The following is a 14,735-nucleotide window of genomic DNA, read 5'->3' as shown; positions in this document are numbered from 1 at the left end:
AAAGTCAGGCATTTTGTGAAGTAATGGAAAGAGGTAAATTTGGTAAATTTAGGTGGCCGCTATGTTGGAATGTAAGGGTTATGAAACGGTCATTTTGAATTGTTTGCGGTTGTTTTGTCAGTTGGGAATTAAAAGTTAAATGTATTTTCTGGCAGCACTGCCGATCGACAATTTGTGATTAAGTATGTGTGCGAATAAAGCGGCACTAGCGCATGAAACTCGATACGAGCCGGACGTGTTCTTTACTTTGTCTCCTTTGGCGATCGAAGACGACACAACAAAACACAACGTAGGGCGTAGAGGCGTCAAGGGGGAAAGGAACCAACAAACCATGTTCCAGAACGCAACAGCGGGAAAAGTATACGGGTAGCAGCTCAAAAAACAAATGATATCTCCTGCCCGGATGAATGCTACTATTGACAGCACTAAAGAAATCGTCAATTTCTTTGAGATCGCCGTTTGAGATCGAATATTACCTTATTTATTGCACAGAATAGTATATAAAACAAATGTTGAGCCTCATCCAAAGAAAAACAATGTTTTTTATGTGCATTAAATCACAAAAAATTTTGAAAATTTCATCTTCTCTAACGACGTGCCGATTAAACTAAGCCAAGATATGCCCGCCACTGTACGTCGAACTTCTCAACGTGGGCTGGTAAACGCACTGAATTAACTTCAACGGTAACCACCCCTCTCCTTGCCCCCCTCCCTCTAATCCGTGCAATGTTTACCTATATTTGGCATCCAGTCGGAATGGATGCAGTCGGGAGATTTTCTCGCTAAATAGTATAGTTGTTTCCCTCGTACCGTACGCACATGGCCAGTGAAGTGTGATTGCGTGCACTCGAGTAGCAGCTGTGATTTGCAGCAGTTATATCTTCCAGGGTAAGAAAATCCCCTGCCGGTCATGTGTATTTGTGCTGCCCTTTTGTTTTCATTATCACAGTGCAGAGTTAATGGGCTCACGAGCTGTTTCTTATCGGTGCTTCTTTCTGTGATTTGAGAAATTCGCAGCTACCAAGTGGCGTTGCGTTATGTGCATGCTAATTGATAGCGAATCACTTGTGGAGTTTGCATTTGTGTGCAAGCATTGCATTGGTGGTGATTAAAGTGTTTAAATTTATCCTCAAAAGGGAAGAACAGCCCCGTGCGTGACTGTACAGTTCAGTTCCGGAGCTAAAAATATAACGCCAGTGTGTACTAGCCGGGTATTTTTTGTTTGTTTGTTTGGTAGGAACTTTCTTATTTAGCCGACTAGGGGACCCCCTGTGGGACTGACTGCGCGTATAGGATCGTAAGAGGGAAAATCGGCCTTCGAAAGTGTGAGACTCTCTTGCCAGAAGCGGCGGGGCGTGCACAAGTGTTGCAGTAACGTTAGCCCTCTCGCTAGAAATTATTTTGTTTCATTTCTTCTTTCTTCTTTTCCGTTTCAGAAAATGAATAAAATGAGCAAAGCATTCAATTTGAACGATGAACAATAAGCATTGAATTTAAACGATGAACAATAAGCTTGCATTCGTAACGAAGATTGAACAGAACACGAACCGCTGAAAATGATTCGCTTGGAAGAATTTCCTGAAACACTCTCGCCCTAGCTCTCGTTGCCATCTTCTGCTTGAGCAAACAATTAAGTACCATTCTTATGAAATCAAAAACAGGTCCCCTCTGGAACGGACGTGTCTCGAACATGAGGCGAGAATGTTTATGTTGCCAGTGGGGGCTTCCAGTACGACGTTCACGGCTGCTCAAAAAGCGGCGTCGAGTTTCATCAGCAATTTGAAATGACGTCCGCGCTTCTTTCTGTCCCCTGCTTTTGTTAAGTTTTAATTTCTGCTGACTCACGGCAAAATCTCCGTAGCCGTGAACGTGCAGCAACATTGATTGTATTTTGTTCGCAATCGATTTGGTGGCCACAGAAATACAACACCATCAAACGTTTCTAAATACGTTACGCTTTTAGCTTGATTTTGTACATACGAGAAGTCTGCACATTGGCTAAATCGTTTTGATATTTGCCACACGATTTGCCTTCAATGTCTGAAGTGGCCATAAATCAAGAAGTGTCACTTTCACTTCCCACTTTATGTACGTCTTTTCGAGCCTAATATGACGACATTGCATACACAACCTAAGACTCTAACCCACCCACCACCCAAGTTTACGGAATGTTTCGATACCAAAACGAACATACCACCACTCACGCTGGCATGTTCAACTGGTGGTGGGGGCGTTTCATTGCACGAAACCGTATGTGTGTATGTGTGTGTGTGGTTGGTTGGGTTGTATGGTTGGTAAAATGCCTTATCGTAAAATGATCCACTTTCTCCTTCCGGTCCGTCCCCGGGAGGGCTGACTGTTTCCCATCATTAGATATCGATAAGGCACGCTGTGCAACGCACGTGATCATTAAAATATTTTTTTAATGATTTTTACTCCACAAAAATGGTTTAGATTTCAAAGGTTTTATACAGTTTACTTGAATAGAAATTGACCTTTTTCAGTAAGCAAAATCAGAGGGGGTGCACTTTCAATCATTGCTCAAACCGTTTACCCCCGCCGCCGTCTGCCGTCTAATGTGGTTCACCTGTGGGGATAATGGCGCGAAATGGTTCACCTCGACCATGGAACTTCAACCTACTAATGTCCCTCTCTCAGCGGATTGCTGTGCGGTGCGTGTCGAAGGTCAATTCTAAGTAACGAGCATGGAGCAAAAGCTTCTCTCGTCCCCTCCTAAACACGCAAAGCGCTACCGTTGGTGTGAGGGGTTAGAACTCAACAGCAAAACAAAACACAAAAAAGGTATATAACCTATCCTACAGCTAGCTAGTAAAGCTGCTACTAGTGATTTGTTTTGGATGTGCTGCTGCGTGTAGTCGTGTCAGCTCGCCCGGCAAGCCCAACGAGAACGCAACGAGACGCATGACCGTGCGATGGGGGTCACATGACGTAAGACGATGGCGCCGCCAATTCGCCGCGGGTTTCAATGTTGATGGCAAAGGGGAGGGGGGAGGATGTCGAGTTTTTGATCACTTTCGCCTTCTGCTTTCGGGGTGGTGGGTGGTGTGGGATGTGATGGGGAGGATTTTGGGAGTCATTTTATGCTGCACGTTCGTAACACGCAACGGAAGCGCGGAATTGGATCGATACACACAATTCATTCAAATCTTCGTTGGTTGGTGGCCTTTTTTTTGGTGAGGTAGAAATGGAAAGGGTTCTACTGTGGTGGTGGACGCTTAATTTAATGAAGAAAGAGGCTTGGTCAGTTTGGAGCAGCTAACGGGAGTGTAAAAATCGAATACAAGATAAACGTCGTTACTTTGTTGCATATAATCATTTAAAAAATGCATTACATTTTAATTTTTTATCTCTTGCTCACGTGCTTAATACAAGAGTTAAGCTTAACAAGCTTATCGCGAAAAAAGTATAACAGTTCGGTGAAAACTCCCTCATCATCTATCCCACCACCTTTTTTTTATAGACAATTCGCCAGCGTCCAGTATGCTTATCAGAGGCTTATCGGCGAAATGTTTCTTGGCGTATTCTCCCCCCTTTTTTCTACACACCACTTTTATCAGCGTTCATATCAGCTTGCTTATTACACCAATAACGAATGATAACAATGATACCCATTTTCTCTTTTCTCTTGTTTCTTTACATCAGTTTTTCAGTTTTAAAGCAACTTCAGTCGCTCGAAAGCAGCCGCTTGTAGCTGCGCTCATCTGTCCAGTCCCATTACCGAGCGGACACATTCAAGATGAATCCACAGCAACAGCCACAAGCACCGTACGCACCGTACGCGCCCCAGTACCAAGGCTATACGGACCAGCCCGGCTATCCGCCGGCCGGTGGCGGTGGCTACCCACCAGCACCCTATCCACCCCCGGGAACGGTAAGTTGTGGCGCTCCTCTCCCATTTTATGTTGCTTCTTTGTGTATGTTTCACTCTTTTTAGCTGCACTTGTGTTTGTTGTGCTTTTTAATGATTTCTTTTTAATTTTTAGCAACCATCTACTAAGTTTGTTAGTTGATAAGAAGGTGAAGGTGGTCGATAATTCTGCGTGAAGCTGCATCGATTAGTTTTTGTTTTGCAAAAACGCTTAGAAACGCCAGAAAGAATAGAGATGGATGGAAGCTGTATATATTGAATGTTCATTTAAATACGATTTTTACGACGTCCGTTCCGTTCTTTTAAGACGTGTTTGGGCGGAGGAGCATATTTAGCCAGTGAGTAATAGCACAATGGCAGGGCGGCAGCGAGAAAAGGCAAGCCCAAATGAATCACTGAGGTCGAGTGTCTGCTGTAATGAGATGCACTATTTATATGCAGCAAGCGTTCCGTATGTGTGTGGTAGGACGGGTAATCCCCGATGAAAAAGCTCTACAAGGTTAAAATGCTATCCCAACAAGCGATTGGACGTTAAAATTGTATGTTTACATATCAATAGACGAGCAGTTTCGATCGTATTATTAGAATAACATTCATTGGCAGATGAGGAAGCGTAACAGGACTGAGTAAGGAAAGCTAGTAATGCTTACTTAATTCGTCGTACTGATAACACACACACACACTGAGCACACGATTTTGCACAACACTGAATGATAGAAAGAACGTTTGACGCACGAGAGTATGGGGATAGTTGAATTGGTGCTTAGAAACCACTTGTCGAGGGATGAATCATCCAACAGTGTGGCATGATGAAACGATAGAAAAGCGAAACCACCACAGGCGATGAGTTTGTCCACGGTCCGTTGGCTGCCCGCTAACTCGTACTAGTAATTGTATTTCGACTGGCCAAAAAGTACTGGCCATGCATCCATTGTATTTCGACCAATGGATGCATGGCTATAATAGCGGCTAGCATGTGTAGCATGTAGCATTGTGGGACCCTACCATTAACTCATACCGTTCCGCAGCTACAGAGCGTGTATGTTGGAGCGCCCACGAGTGGCAACGAATTCACGATAAGAATACTTCCTCCCGGTCCCGGTGGCCGGGAGTGACTGTGTGGCAAATGAAAGAGACACACACACAGAGACACACAAAGAGAGGGCGATTTGGGTGGGTTTGGTTTTTTCCCTCCGAAGTGTGTTTATCGAGTGTCATGATGGTTAGTTACATTTGTCACTTCACTTTGAACGGTTCGAAGGCTGTCGTGTCTATCCCGGATTAGAAGCTCGTGAGCTTGCAGTGCAGATTCTTTGGTAGAGACAGGCTAGTGATATGGAGTATAATAACAAAAATGAGGTGAGAGGTTAAGGTTGGAGTAGAGTTGTGGTTTTGAAGGAAGAGCTTTTTTGTGTCATTTGCTTAGAAGGGTTTATTTCGATAAATAGTGGAAAGTAGTTCTGCATTGTAACTTTGTTCACAACCGTGTCTTAACATCGCTATTTCATAAATTTTACATTGCTATCCATAGACAATTTAGGTATATGTAATTTTATCACATTTCAATTTTAAAGAGTAGTATCACGTTTAAACTAGGAAATTATTTCAAATGTTATAATTCTAGCCTTGCTGACTCCGATGTATTATATGCTTTTGTTTCCGTCTTTCTGTGCCATCATCTACTGTGCCGTGTTGTGTTCTGTTTGATCGTTTCAACAAACCGGCTTTGTATTTGTAAACTCGCTTCGTTGTCTTTATGTATCGTTTGCTTCAACCTATCTTTCCGATGGGTTTTGTAAATATTAGCTTTACAATTTTTAAAGTACGCTTCCATCCAGCTGTGTGGTGAAGCTTGTTGCAGCCCAAAAATGTACAACGGTTTTGTCCGACCATACGAGTTCAGCATTACCCCATTTTTTAACTTTATCTATGTACAACGATTGCCAATACTCGTTTGTTATCTAGCTCATACGGTGCTCAATATCATATGGACTGAATTGGATTGAGTTTGATAACGATACTGTTGCACAATTAAAACCGTTAAACGTACGATCAGCAGCCCGACAATTTAGAGTGTGATTAGGGTCTTGTGTGCTTGAGAGCTTGAGCTTGAGTTCATTTTATAGATTAATGTCTTTCGCATGTTATCCTTCCTTCTGTTATCATTTTCTTTTATTTCCGATTTTTCTTTTCTCCATCGGTGTTGGGTGGTGGTCATTTGTTTGGCTTTACCGTATGTGTGCCTTCGATGTCTTAAAATATGGTGGCTTGGTGTTTGGTTCTGTGCATATTCCACTTCACTTTCTCTCCAGCAAAGTCCCCCGGCTGGCTATTGGGTAAATGGACCACATTACTTATTTATTTTATTTTTAATGTACTGAAAATTAGGATTACTTAAGCGTTACTACAAGCGTGTAAACATAATATCTAATTGATTTAATCAATTGTAGGGCTCACCGTACCCACCGGCTGCCCCCGGCTATGGCCAGCCGCCACAGATGTACGCACCAAATCAACCGTACGGCGGTGGCGGCTACCAACCCGTCATGGTGCAGCCAGGAATGCCTGGCCATCCACCGCCGGTGATGGGTCAACCGGTACCAGGTAAGAGAAGCGTGACGAGAAGCGTATGAAAGTGTATACACACGACAATCAATAAGTGACACACAAGCCTCTCAACCACAGAGATGATAAGAAAGTAGTTGTGCGCGATTGACTCAGTCAATGTCGGACGCATACGGCGCTCGCGGTATGCTCGTTTCGTGTCGCATACATGTTTAATGGAATGTCGCCCTTTTCTCACATCATTGAAGTGAGGGTGTTCGTGTTCGTGCTGCTTGACACGAACGGCGCATATGTACATAAAGCTAACAGCAGGCGCCTATCTTTCCCCTTCGTTCCACGTTCGCACGCCGAGAATGTGTGTCGAAAACAATAATTTTCATGGTAATTATTGGATTTGAAATGTTACCTTACGGTATCGCCTCAACGGTGACATAATTTCCGGTGCATTTATTGTTTTTCCCACAAATACTTCCTCTGCCGGAACACAGCATTGGGGATTGATAAGGTGCCATTGTTGCAGCACAGTATTATCGCCAATGCCCTAAGTACAGCGATTGGAGATCGATCATTTTCAAATGATAACCATAGAAAACAGGAAATGGAGTGGAGTGTATAGGAGAAATGCATCGAGATAAAATGGAAAGGACTTAAGAAATATATCGATAAGAGATGACTCAAGTGCAGAGTAAAACTGTTCAAAAGGCCTTTGCTGAAACCCCCTGTTATCATCATTATACAAATTCTACTATTGTTCCTACACTGAATTCCTACGCTAATTCCTACGCAGCACATTTACTGCCGGGAATAGTTTGTCGACTGGAACTGGAATTGTATCGAATCCATACCCGAACCAGGTCCAAGTATCGTACCGATTCCGGAACAGTTCCAGGTGCTGTTCCTGGTAAAAACTGAAATCGGTAGCTATTTGTGGGTCAGCCTAGGTTCATGATCAGTTCTAGGACCGGTATGTGTCCAGTATCAGTTCCAGGTCCTTTATGGGTTTACTTTCAGTTCCAGAACTGTTTTTGATTCATGAGTAGTTCCAGGACCGGTATAGGTTCAGTATCAGTTCCAAGTCCGGTATGAGTTCATTATTAGTTCCAGGACAGGTGTGGGTTCATGATCGGTTCCAGGACCAGTACGGGTTCATGATCGGTTCCTGGACCAGTATGGGTTCATGATAGACCATAAGGCAGGTATTGGTTCATGATAGGTTCCAGAGCAGATACGAGTTCATGATCGGTTCCAAGGCAGATATGAGTTCATGATAGGTACCAGGACCAGTATGAGTTCATGACAGGTTCCAGGGCCGGTATGAGTTCCCATAGGTTCCAGGACCAGCATGGGTTCATGATCGGTTCTAGGATCTGTTCCAGGACCAGTATGGGTTCATGATATATTTCAAGTTCAGTATAGGTTAGTGATCGGTTCCAGGACGAGCATGGGTTCATGACAGGTTCTAGGGCAAGTATGAGTTCATGATCTGTTCCAGGACCAGTATGGGGTCATGATAGGTTTCAGGTTCAGTATGGGTTGGTGATCGGTTCCAGGATAGGTATGGGTTCATGATACATTCCAGGACCGGTATTGGTTCATGATAGATTCCAAGACCGGAATGGGTTCATGATCAGTTCTTGGACCGGTATAACCAGTATTGGTTCCTGGACCGGTATGGATTTTGTGTCGGTTCCAGGGCCGATTTAGGTTCAGTTAGATTCAGGACCGTTATTATGTATAGTACAGTTCTTGTTCCAGAAAAAGTAATGCATTGGTGTCAGGAGGAGCATGGGTTTTGTTTTGGTTTTAGGTCTCTTTAGGGGTCGTTATAAGTACCTCATTTGAATTGGGTTTCGAGGCCATAAATTTCGGTATACAATAGTATCTATCAAAGAGTAAAGGAGATCTTTGTAATTGAGTTGTGCAGCCCTGTAATCTGGCCAAATTAACTAGTATTACAGAAAGGTCTGAAGATTTGTTAGGGAAGATTAGTTTATGATCAATTTTTAATGATTTCTTAAGTGTAAAATCAATTTCGATAAAGTAAGCTAAGAATGAGATAATTGGAGTGCTGCAATTGCTATTAATATTGTGATGCAACTCAGCAAAAACTCAATCGCTCTCTCAAGCACACACTCAGTACGCAGTTATCGTTTCCCTATCACGGTTGAATGAGCGCAGAATGCAGTAGCATTGATGCATGCTGTGTTAAGCGTGCGTACTACGATAAGACCTTCGATTGAGCCGCGATCAGCAACCCTCCTGAGGGGAAGGGAAGGAAGACAGGAGCAATCTCTGTTTAGTTCAATAACCCTTCAACATCTTCGACTAACCCCTGCAGCCATGACTCTCTTGAACGCGTCGTTCGTGCTGTCTATCAGCTATGTTCCTTGCGTTGTGCTGCATCAACGTCGATTATTAGGAGGTTGTGTGCATGCATTCTTCCCGCTATTCGGGTTCGAAGTCGATTAGTAAGGGCCTCAAGATGTGTTTACTTACATCTCCTAATCAGTGGTCTGTGCAAGGAGAGCAGAGGTAGAATCGGTGGGAGAGTGTGTTGATTCCTACACGGAACGCACCAAACCCATAGGCCAGAGAATTCGTCTCAGCGCGGTGTTTTGACCGTGTAACACCCTTATTTAAATTGTGATATCAACAGGCACAACATACACTGCACTTGCTTACACTTGTTGTAGTCGGTGCGGTGTGAACCGTTTCCTCACTTCTTATCGCGGGTGTGTGAACGCGCGAGCGCGCCATAAAATGGAATCTTGCAATCCAGACTGGGGCCAGAATCCGACGGTGAGCAGAGCATAGAAGACGCAGGCCTACGTTGAGGTAGTGCATGGGTGGCAGTAGTGGTTTAAAGAGGCCAAGAAACGGTCACTATCGTCGTCCTACCCCTGCCGCTTGTGTGTAGCACCGTATGGTGATGAGCTTCTCAGGGCTTGGGATTACTCCATTGACAGAGTGCGACTAATAGGGAATGATAAGGTTAAATTAAATCCAATTGTGTGTGCGCGCTCAGTGGACACTTACTCTGTCCCAACCGGAACGGAGCAGACTTCATTTCACCGCGTGCAGTCAAAGGTTTCGGTACTCGCTCCCCGCTTGGTGGTGTGTAGTGACCAAAGGCAAAAGAAAGTGATCTTTTTGAACAGTACCATGGTGCGTGCGACGACAGTGCAGCTTGCCCAGCAGCAGCAGGAGGAACGTTTTGTGCGTCGTCCCATGATTAGGGAGTTTGGATCGATCGTCAGCATTGCGGAGAGTGCATCGGGCATGGATGGGAAAAGTGGTGATAGCAGTGTCAAGGATGGTTGTGATCGTGAAGGTGCTCGCGCACAGCAACACCAGTACCGTACCCGGTTTCTGTTGCGTTTTTTGGAGGAGAAAATGTTCGATCTCAGCCGGCAGCTGCACATCCGGCAGGGGAAGGCCACGATACGCCGGATGCTGCGTTACATTCCCGGTGTGCGCAAGTCGGCCAAAGCGAAAGGCTACGAGCATCTGGTAACGGACGAGGAGCGCAGGTTGGTTGGTGGGGTAGCGTGTGATCAAAGTGGTGGTTTTATCTTATCAGTGAGGTGCAAAAAAGAGCCGGAAATGCTCATAAAAGCGCAACGTGATCGAGATTTTTTTGTCAAAAGGAAATGTCAGATTTGAAACACTATAGAAATTGTACTAAAATTCCTACGCTAAATCCTACGCTATTCCTACGCTGCAGAATCAGTTACTTGGTCGAAACTGGAACTGTATTGGTCACCAGACCCAGGCTAGGCTCAAATTTCGTTCCGAATTTGGAATTCCTACGATATTTTCTGCGCTATTCCTACGTTGCACATGTACTGCAGGGTATGGTTTCTCGACTGGAACTAGAGTTGTAGCGGTTCCAGTCTCGGGCCAGGTTCGAATCCGGAACAGGTCCCATTCCAGTTCCAAGAAAGAATTGAAATCGGGAGCTATTTCAGGATCGATTTGATTTCAGCATCAGTTCCAGGACCGGTATGGGTTCATGTTCGGTTCTTGGATCGGGATGGGTTCATGATCGGTTCCAGAACCGGTATGGGCTTATGATCAATTCCAGGTCCTGTATGGGTTTACTTTCAGTTCCAGAACTGCTTTGGATTCATGAGTAGTACCAGGACCAGTATGGGTTCAGTATCAATTCCAAGTCCGGTATGGGTTCTTAATCGGTTCTAGGACCGGTTTGGGTTCATGATAGGTTTCAGGACAGGTATGGATTGATGGTCGTTACCTGGACCAGTATGAACTCCTGGGTTCAGCATTACTTCAATGGCTGATATGGGTGCAGCGTCTGTGGGCTTCGAGGCCAATAATTTCGGCATACACTTCAGGGATCTTTGAAATTTCGTTGCGCAGTCCATATAAACTAGCCAAATCAAAAAGTATTTCACATACTTCTAAGGAGGCTGCCTTGTGCGTTGTTGTTTAAATGATGCGAGCAACCTCCTACGCCTTTTATAAAACTTCTCTAGGCCATTTGTAATATCAACATATTTTTGTCTAATAATGCTTAGAAAACAAGAACCTTATTCGCTTATCGCAGCACGATTTCGTGCGCAGTGTTGAACCCTTCATGTAACTAATTTGAATTAGTTGCGTGTGTGTGTGTGTGTAGTTGAATTGGAGATAACGCGTTCATGGGAATGCTATGCACCAAGGTTCTAAAAAAAACAATCTGGGTCGCCACAACTAGTTTCCCAACACTGGTTTTATTCATAAGAATAGTTCTTCATTTTTTACATGTAAAGCAATATTCAGAATAAAATTCCCTCCCCTTTTTCTCTCTCTCTCTCTCTCTCTCTCTCTATCTCTTTCTCTCTCTCTGTTCACTTTCACAGGTGGCTGGATGCCTATTCCTCAAGGGATACCGAACTGTCCGCCCGGCTTGGAATACCTTACTGCCATTGATCAGCTGCTGGTGCACCAGAAGGTGGAGCTGCTGGAAGCGTTCACCGGCTTCGAGACGGCCAACAAGTACACGGTGAAGAACACGCTCGGCCAGAAGGTGTACTGGGCGATGGAGGATACCGGCTGCTGCAACCGGATGTGCTGTGGGGCGGCCCGCGCCTTCGACATGAAGATACTGGACACGTACCAGAACGAGGTGCTGCACTTTAACCGGCCGCTGCGCTGCAGCTCCTGCTGGTTCCCGTGCTGCCTGCAGACGATGGAGGTGACCGCCCCGCCCGGCAACGTGATCGGGTACGTCGAGCAGGACTGGTCGATCCTGACGCCCCAGTTCAGCATCAAGAATCAGAACGGCGAGACGGTGCTAAAGATATCGGGCCCATTCTGTACGTTCAGCATCTGCGGTGACGTTGAGTTTGAGGTGAGTGGTGTGGTTTTGGTGGTGTGAAATTCGATGGGGTGGATATTAAATTCGATTTCTTTGTGCACAGGTACTGTCGACCAATGGAACGCAGGTGGGCAAGATTAGCAAGCAGTGGTCCGGACTGGGCCGTGAAATGTTTACCGATGCGGACCATTTCGGCATTAACTTCCCGATGGATCTGGACGTTAGGGTGAAGGCTACCCTGCTCGGGGCACTGTTCCTGATTGTAAGTGCCGATAAAAGCTAGTAATGATGCGGATAACAGTGTATTAATGTAATGTTTTCTTTATTTTTTAGGACTACATGTTCTTTGAAAAATCTGGAAACAAAGAGCAGGACCGACCCGGAATGTTCTAAACACATTCCATTTCAGATGGTTGGGATCGACTCCACTCTACTTTCAAAACGCCACCAGCAGTTGTTATTGTAATTTAATATCGCTCGTTCCCTTCATTTTGCAATCATTTTTTGCATTGTTGTTGTGGTTTTCTTTGGATGATCATCCTTTCATCAATTCCCAAAGTATTTCATCCGTCGTTACCGTAATTGTGCACCAAAAAAAGCTTAAAATCGTGCCCTAGACCTGTTTAGTGCATTTGTGGCACAAAATTCAATCGTACAAGGAGGAAATCTAATGCACAAAACAGAACCCCTCTTGTCATCAAACTGCTGCTTCACCAAAGGGAGAGGTAGGATTTAGTTTTTAAAAATGCAGTGGGTAGTACAGTACAGTGAATAAACGAATAGTGCTACCTTTCCTAGTTTGCTATTTAGATGAGATAGGGAACACCGGGGTTTCGATGTTTAAAAGAAACGTATTTAGACGATGCGGCAATGCATTTCGTGTCTGACCAGGAGTAGCAACAGGAGAAAAACGTTTGTACATCGATAGTAATGTACAATTGTTATGAAAAGCACCACTAATTTGAATCGAAAAGTGCATTTGCTTCTTAACAGTTGAAATGTGTAAACAAAAAAAAGAATTTTGTGAAACTATATACACTAGTAAGAACTTAAGCGTGTGTTCTCACATCGAACGATAGCAACAAATAACATCTCTATACAAAAGAGCTGCCTCATACATTTTTTTGTTACTAGTTTACTCTACCTATATATATACACAAAAAGATATATAATTACGGTTAAGGTTTGCCACATAATAGTAATAATCGTAAGAAGGTTTCGCTCTAGGGCCTCCTTTAAATAACTTTCTAATGTACTAAACGCTTCGAACCAATAGCAATGTAGCGCTCGCTCTGGATGTTACAGTAAACATGAACTTCCTTTTAAACGCACAGTCCTTAACTCGCTGGTTGAACTTCGATAGACGGCAAACTATTGAACTTGTGCTTTTTTGTTGGCACGTTTTTCCTTACGAAAAAGTATCGGATTTTTTCTTAAAAAGACATGAGAGATGGATTTTTCTATACAAAAAAGGATGATTTTTAGTGAAACCATCCGGACGTTCAACTAAAAAAAAAGCATGCCAACTAAAAAAACATTCAACCATCTTTAACTCTGACTGTGTATCCCAAATTGATTGGTCCCAAAACCGAAGACGATTCCAGCAGAAGAGTCTATAAGCTTTACTAATTGTGCCGTACAGAGGGAGTTATCGGATGAGTAGGAATTGTGAATTCCTCAAGGGGAGCTACAATCCTAATAAGCGAAAGAAAGTGAAATGAACTAGATTGCAGCTGATCGAAAGGTGTGCACAATTCACACCACCCATGTACCGAAATGCTGTGTCTGTATGAATGTTACATGTTAAGTGATGAAATACAAAGAAATACGTTTTTTCTTACGACCGAAATGAACGGTGTTCGTTGTCGTATGTATATGTATGCGTACGCGGTACTATTGAACATCACAATCTTTTGCTTTGACACTTCCATTATTAATTAAAGTTACTTTTTCTTCCACTTTAGCTTCGCTTTTTAAGCGTACGTACCACCGAAAACGAACCCCAACAGTGAAGAATAACGGTGATGACACCGCCGTGACCACCATTGGCACTTATCGAACGGAGCAAACAATGGCATTCGACTTCTTCATCCTCCCAACGTTTTGCATATAAATTCAAGCAGGTTTGTTCTGCTGTTGTACCCTTCTGTGTGCGCCTTCTTCATTATGTATGCATGCGCGAGCGCGAATTGGATGGGATTTTTATTACCTTTGTATTTTTGACCGTAGAGCAAACACCCGCTTGTTCTTTGCCACTCATTCCTAACCAGGGAGAGAGAGAGGGGCTATTTTGGCAAAAAAAAAAAACAAATGCATGGCGATATGGAGATATTTTGGGAAAGGTTCGTTGTAAGTAACGCTTGGAAGACCTTAAAACAGCTTAGGAATATTTCATTTCATTTGAAAGGCTATAACCGTTTATATTATTGAGTGAAAGTCTTGAAAGTCTTCCTCGCTTTTCGTACCGGCCATCTACCGCAAACCTTCCGCGCGCCGCATGCGATGCGAATCTTCTTGCGCAAAATTCACTTGCGCAAGCGCTTTGCTCTGGGGGTGGAAAAAAACATGCTCTCGCGAAGAAAAGCAGTTCTTTCTTTTTTTTTGCAACGTGTATTGCGCGCGCGCCTATGCGTTTTTATGCGCTCTCCTTGTGCGCCTGGTGCGCTTCATACATACATACACTCGCACACACACACTCGACCACCACAAAACATTAACGATGCGCGCTTGCCTTTCTGTTTTGCTGCTTTAAATGTTTATTTTATTTGCTTGGTTTGCGGGTATATGGATGCTTTCTGACCGCGCTGTATCCGTTCTCCTCTCAACGGCGGTCCGTTTTCAGGTTTTGCGGGGGTTTGAAACTTCTTCGTTTTTTTTTGTTGAGCAGAAAGATAATTTACTCTTTCTGTATTGCGCTCGATCGCGCGTATTTATGCACACGGCTGGTTGCTGTTGTAGGTA

General features: G+C 44.0%; 1 protein-coding gene across 9 annotated transcripts; it reads left to right on the top strand.

The window, feature by feature from the left end:
- Positions 1-757: 757 nt before the first annotated feature.
- LOC120953737 (phospholipid scramblase 1) lies at positions 758-13,623 on the top strand. Of its 9 annotated transcripts, XM_040373947.2 has the most exons (7): positions 758-888; positions 3,664-3,892; positions 6,202-6,225; positions 6,340-6,493; positions 11,317-11,807; positions 11,878-12,036; positions 12,108-13,623. In XM_040373947.2, exons 2-7 carry the CDS (start codon positions 3,758-3,760, stop codon positions 12,165-12,167), a joined length of 1,023 nt encoding a protein of 340 aa, XP_040229881.2. In that variant the 5' UTR covers positions 758-888; positions 3,664-3,757; the 3' UTR covers positions 12,168-13,623. The 9 variants fall into 9 exon arrangements, with proteins under 9 accessions (XP_040229881.2, XP_040229883.2, XP_049463353.1 ...); XM_040373949.2 differs by lacking the exon at positions 6,202-6,225; XM_049607396.1 differs by lacking the exons at positions 758-888; positions 3,664-3,892 and adding an exon at positions 5,096-5,248.
- The last annotated feature ends 1,112 nt before the right edge of the window (positions 13,624-14,735 follow it).

Source organism: Anopheles coluzzii, chromosome 2, assembly GCF_943734685.1.
Source record: "Anopheles coluzzii chromosome 2, AcolN3, whole genome shotgun sequence".
In the NCBI taxonomy this organism is placed as follows: Eukaryota; Metazoa; Arthropoda; class Insecta; order Diptera; family Culicidae; genus Anopheles; species Anopheles coluzzii.
The sequence above is the reverse complement of the archived record's forward strand: the minus strand, read 5'-3'. Positions and strand labels throughout refer to the sequence as shown.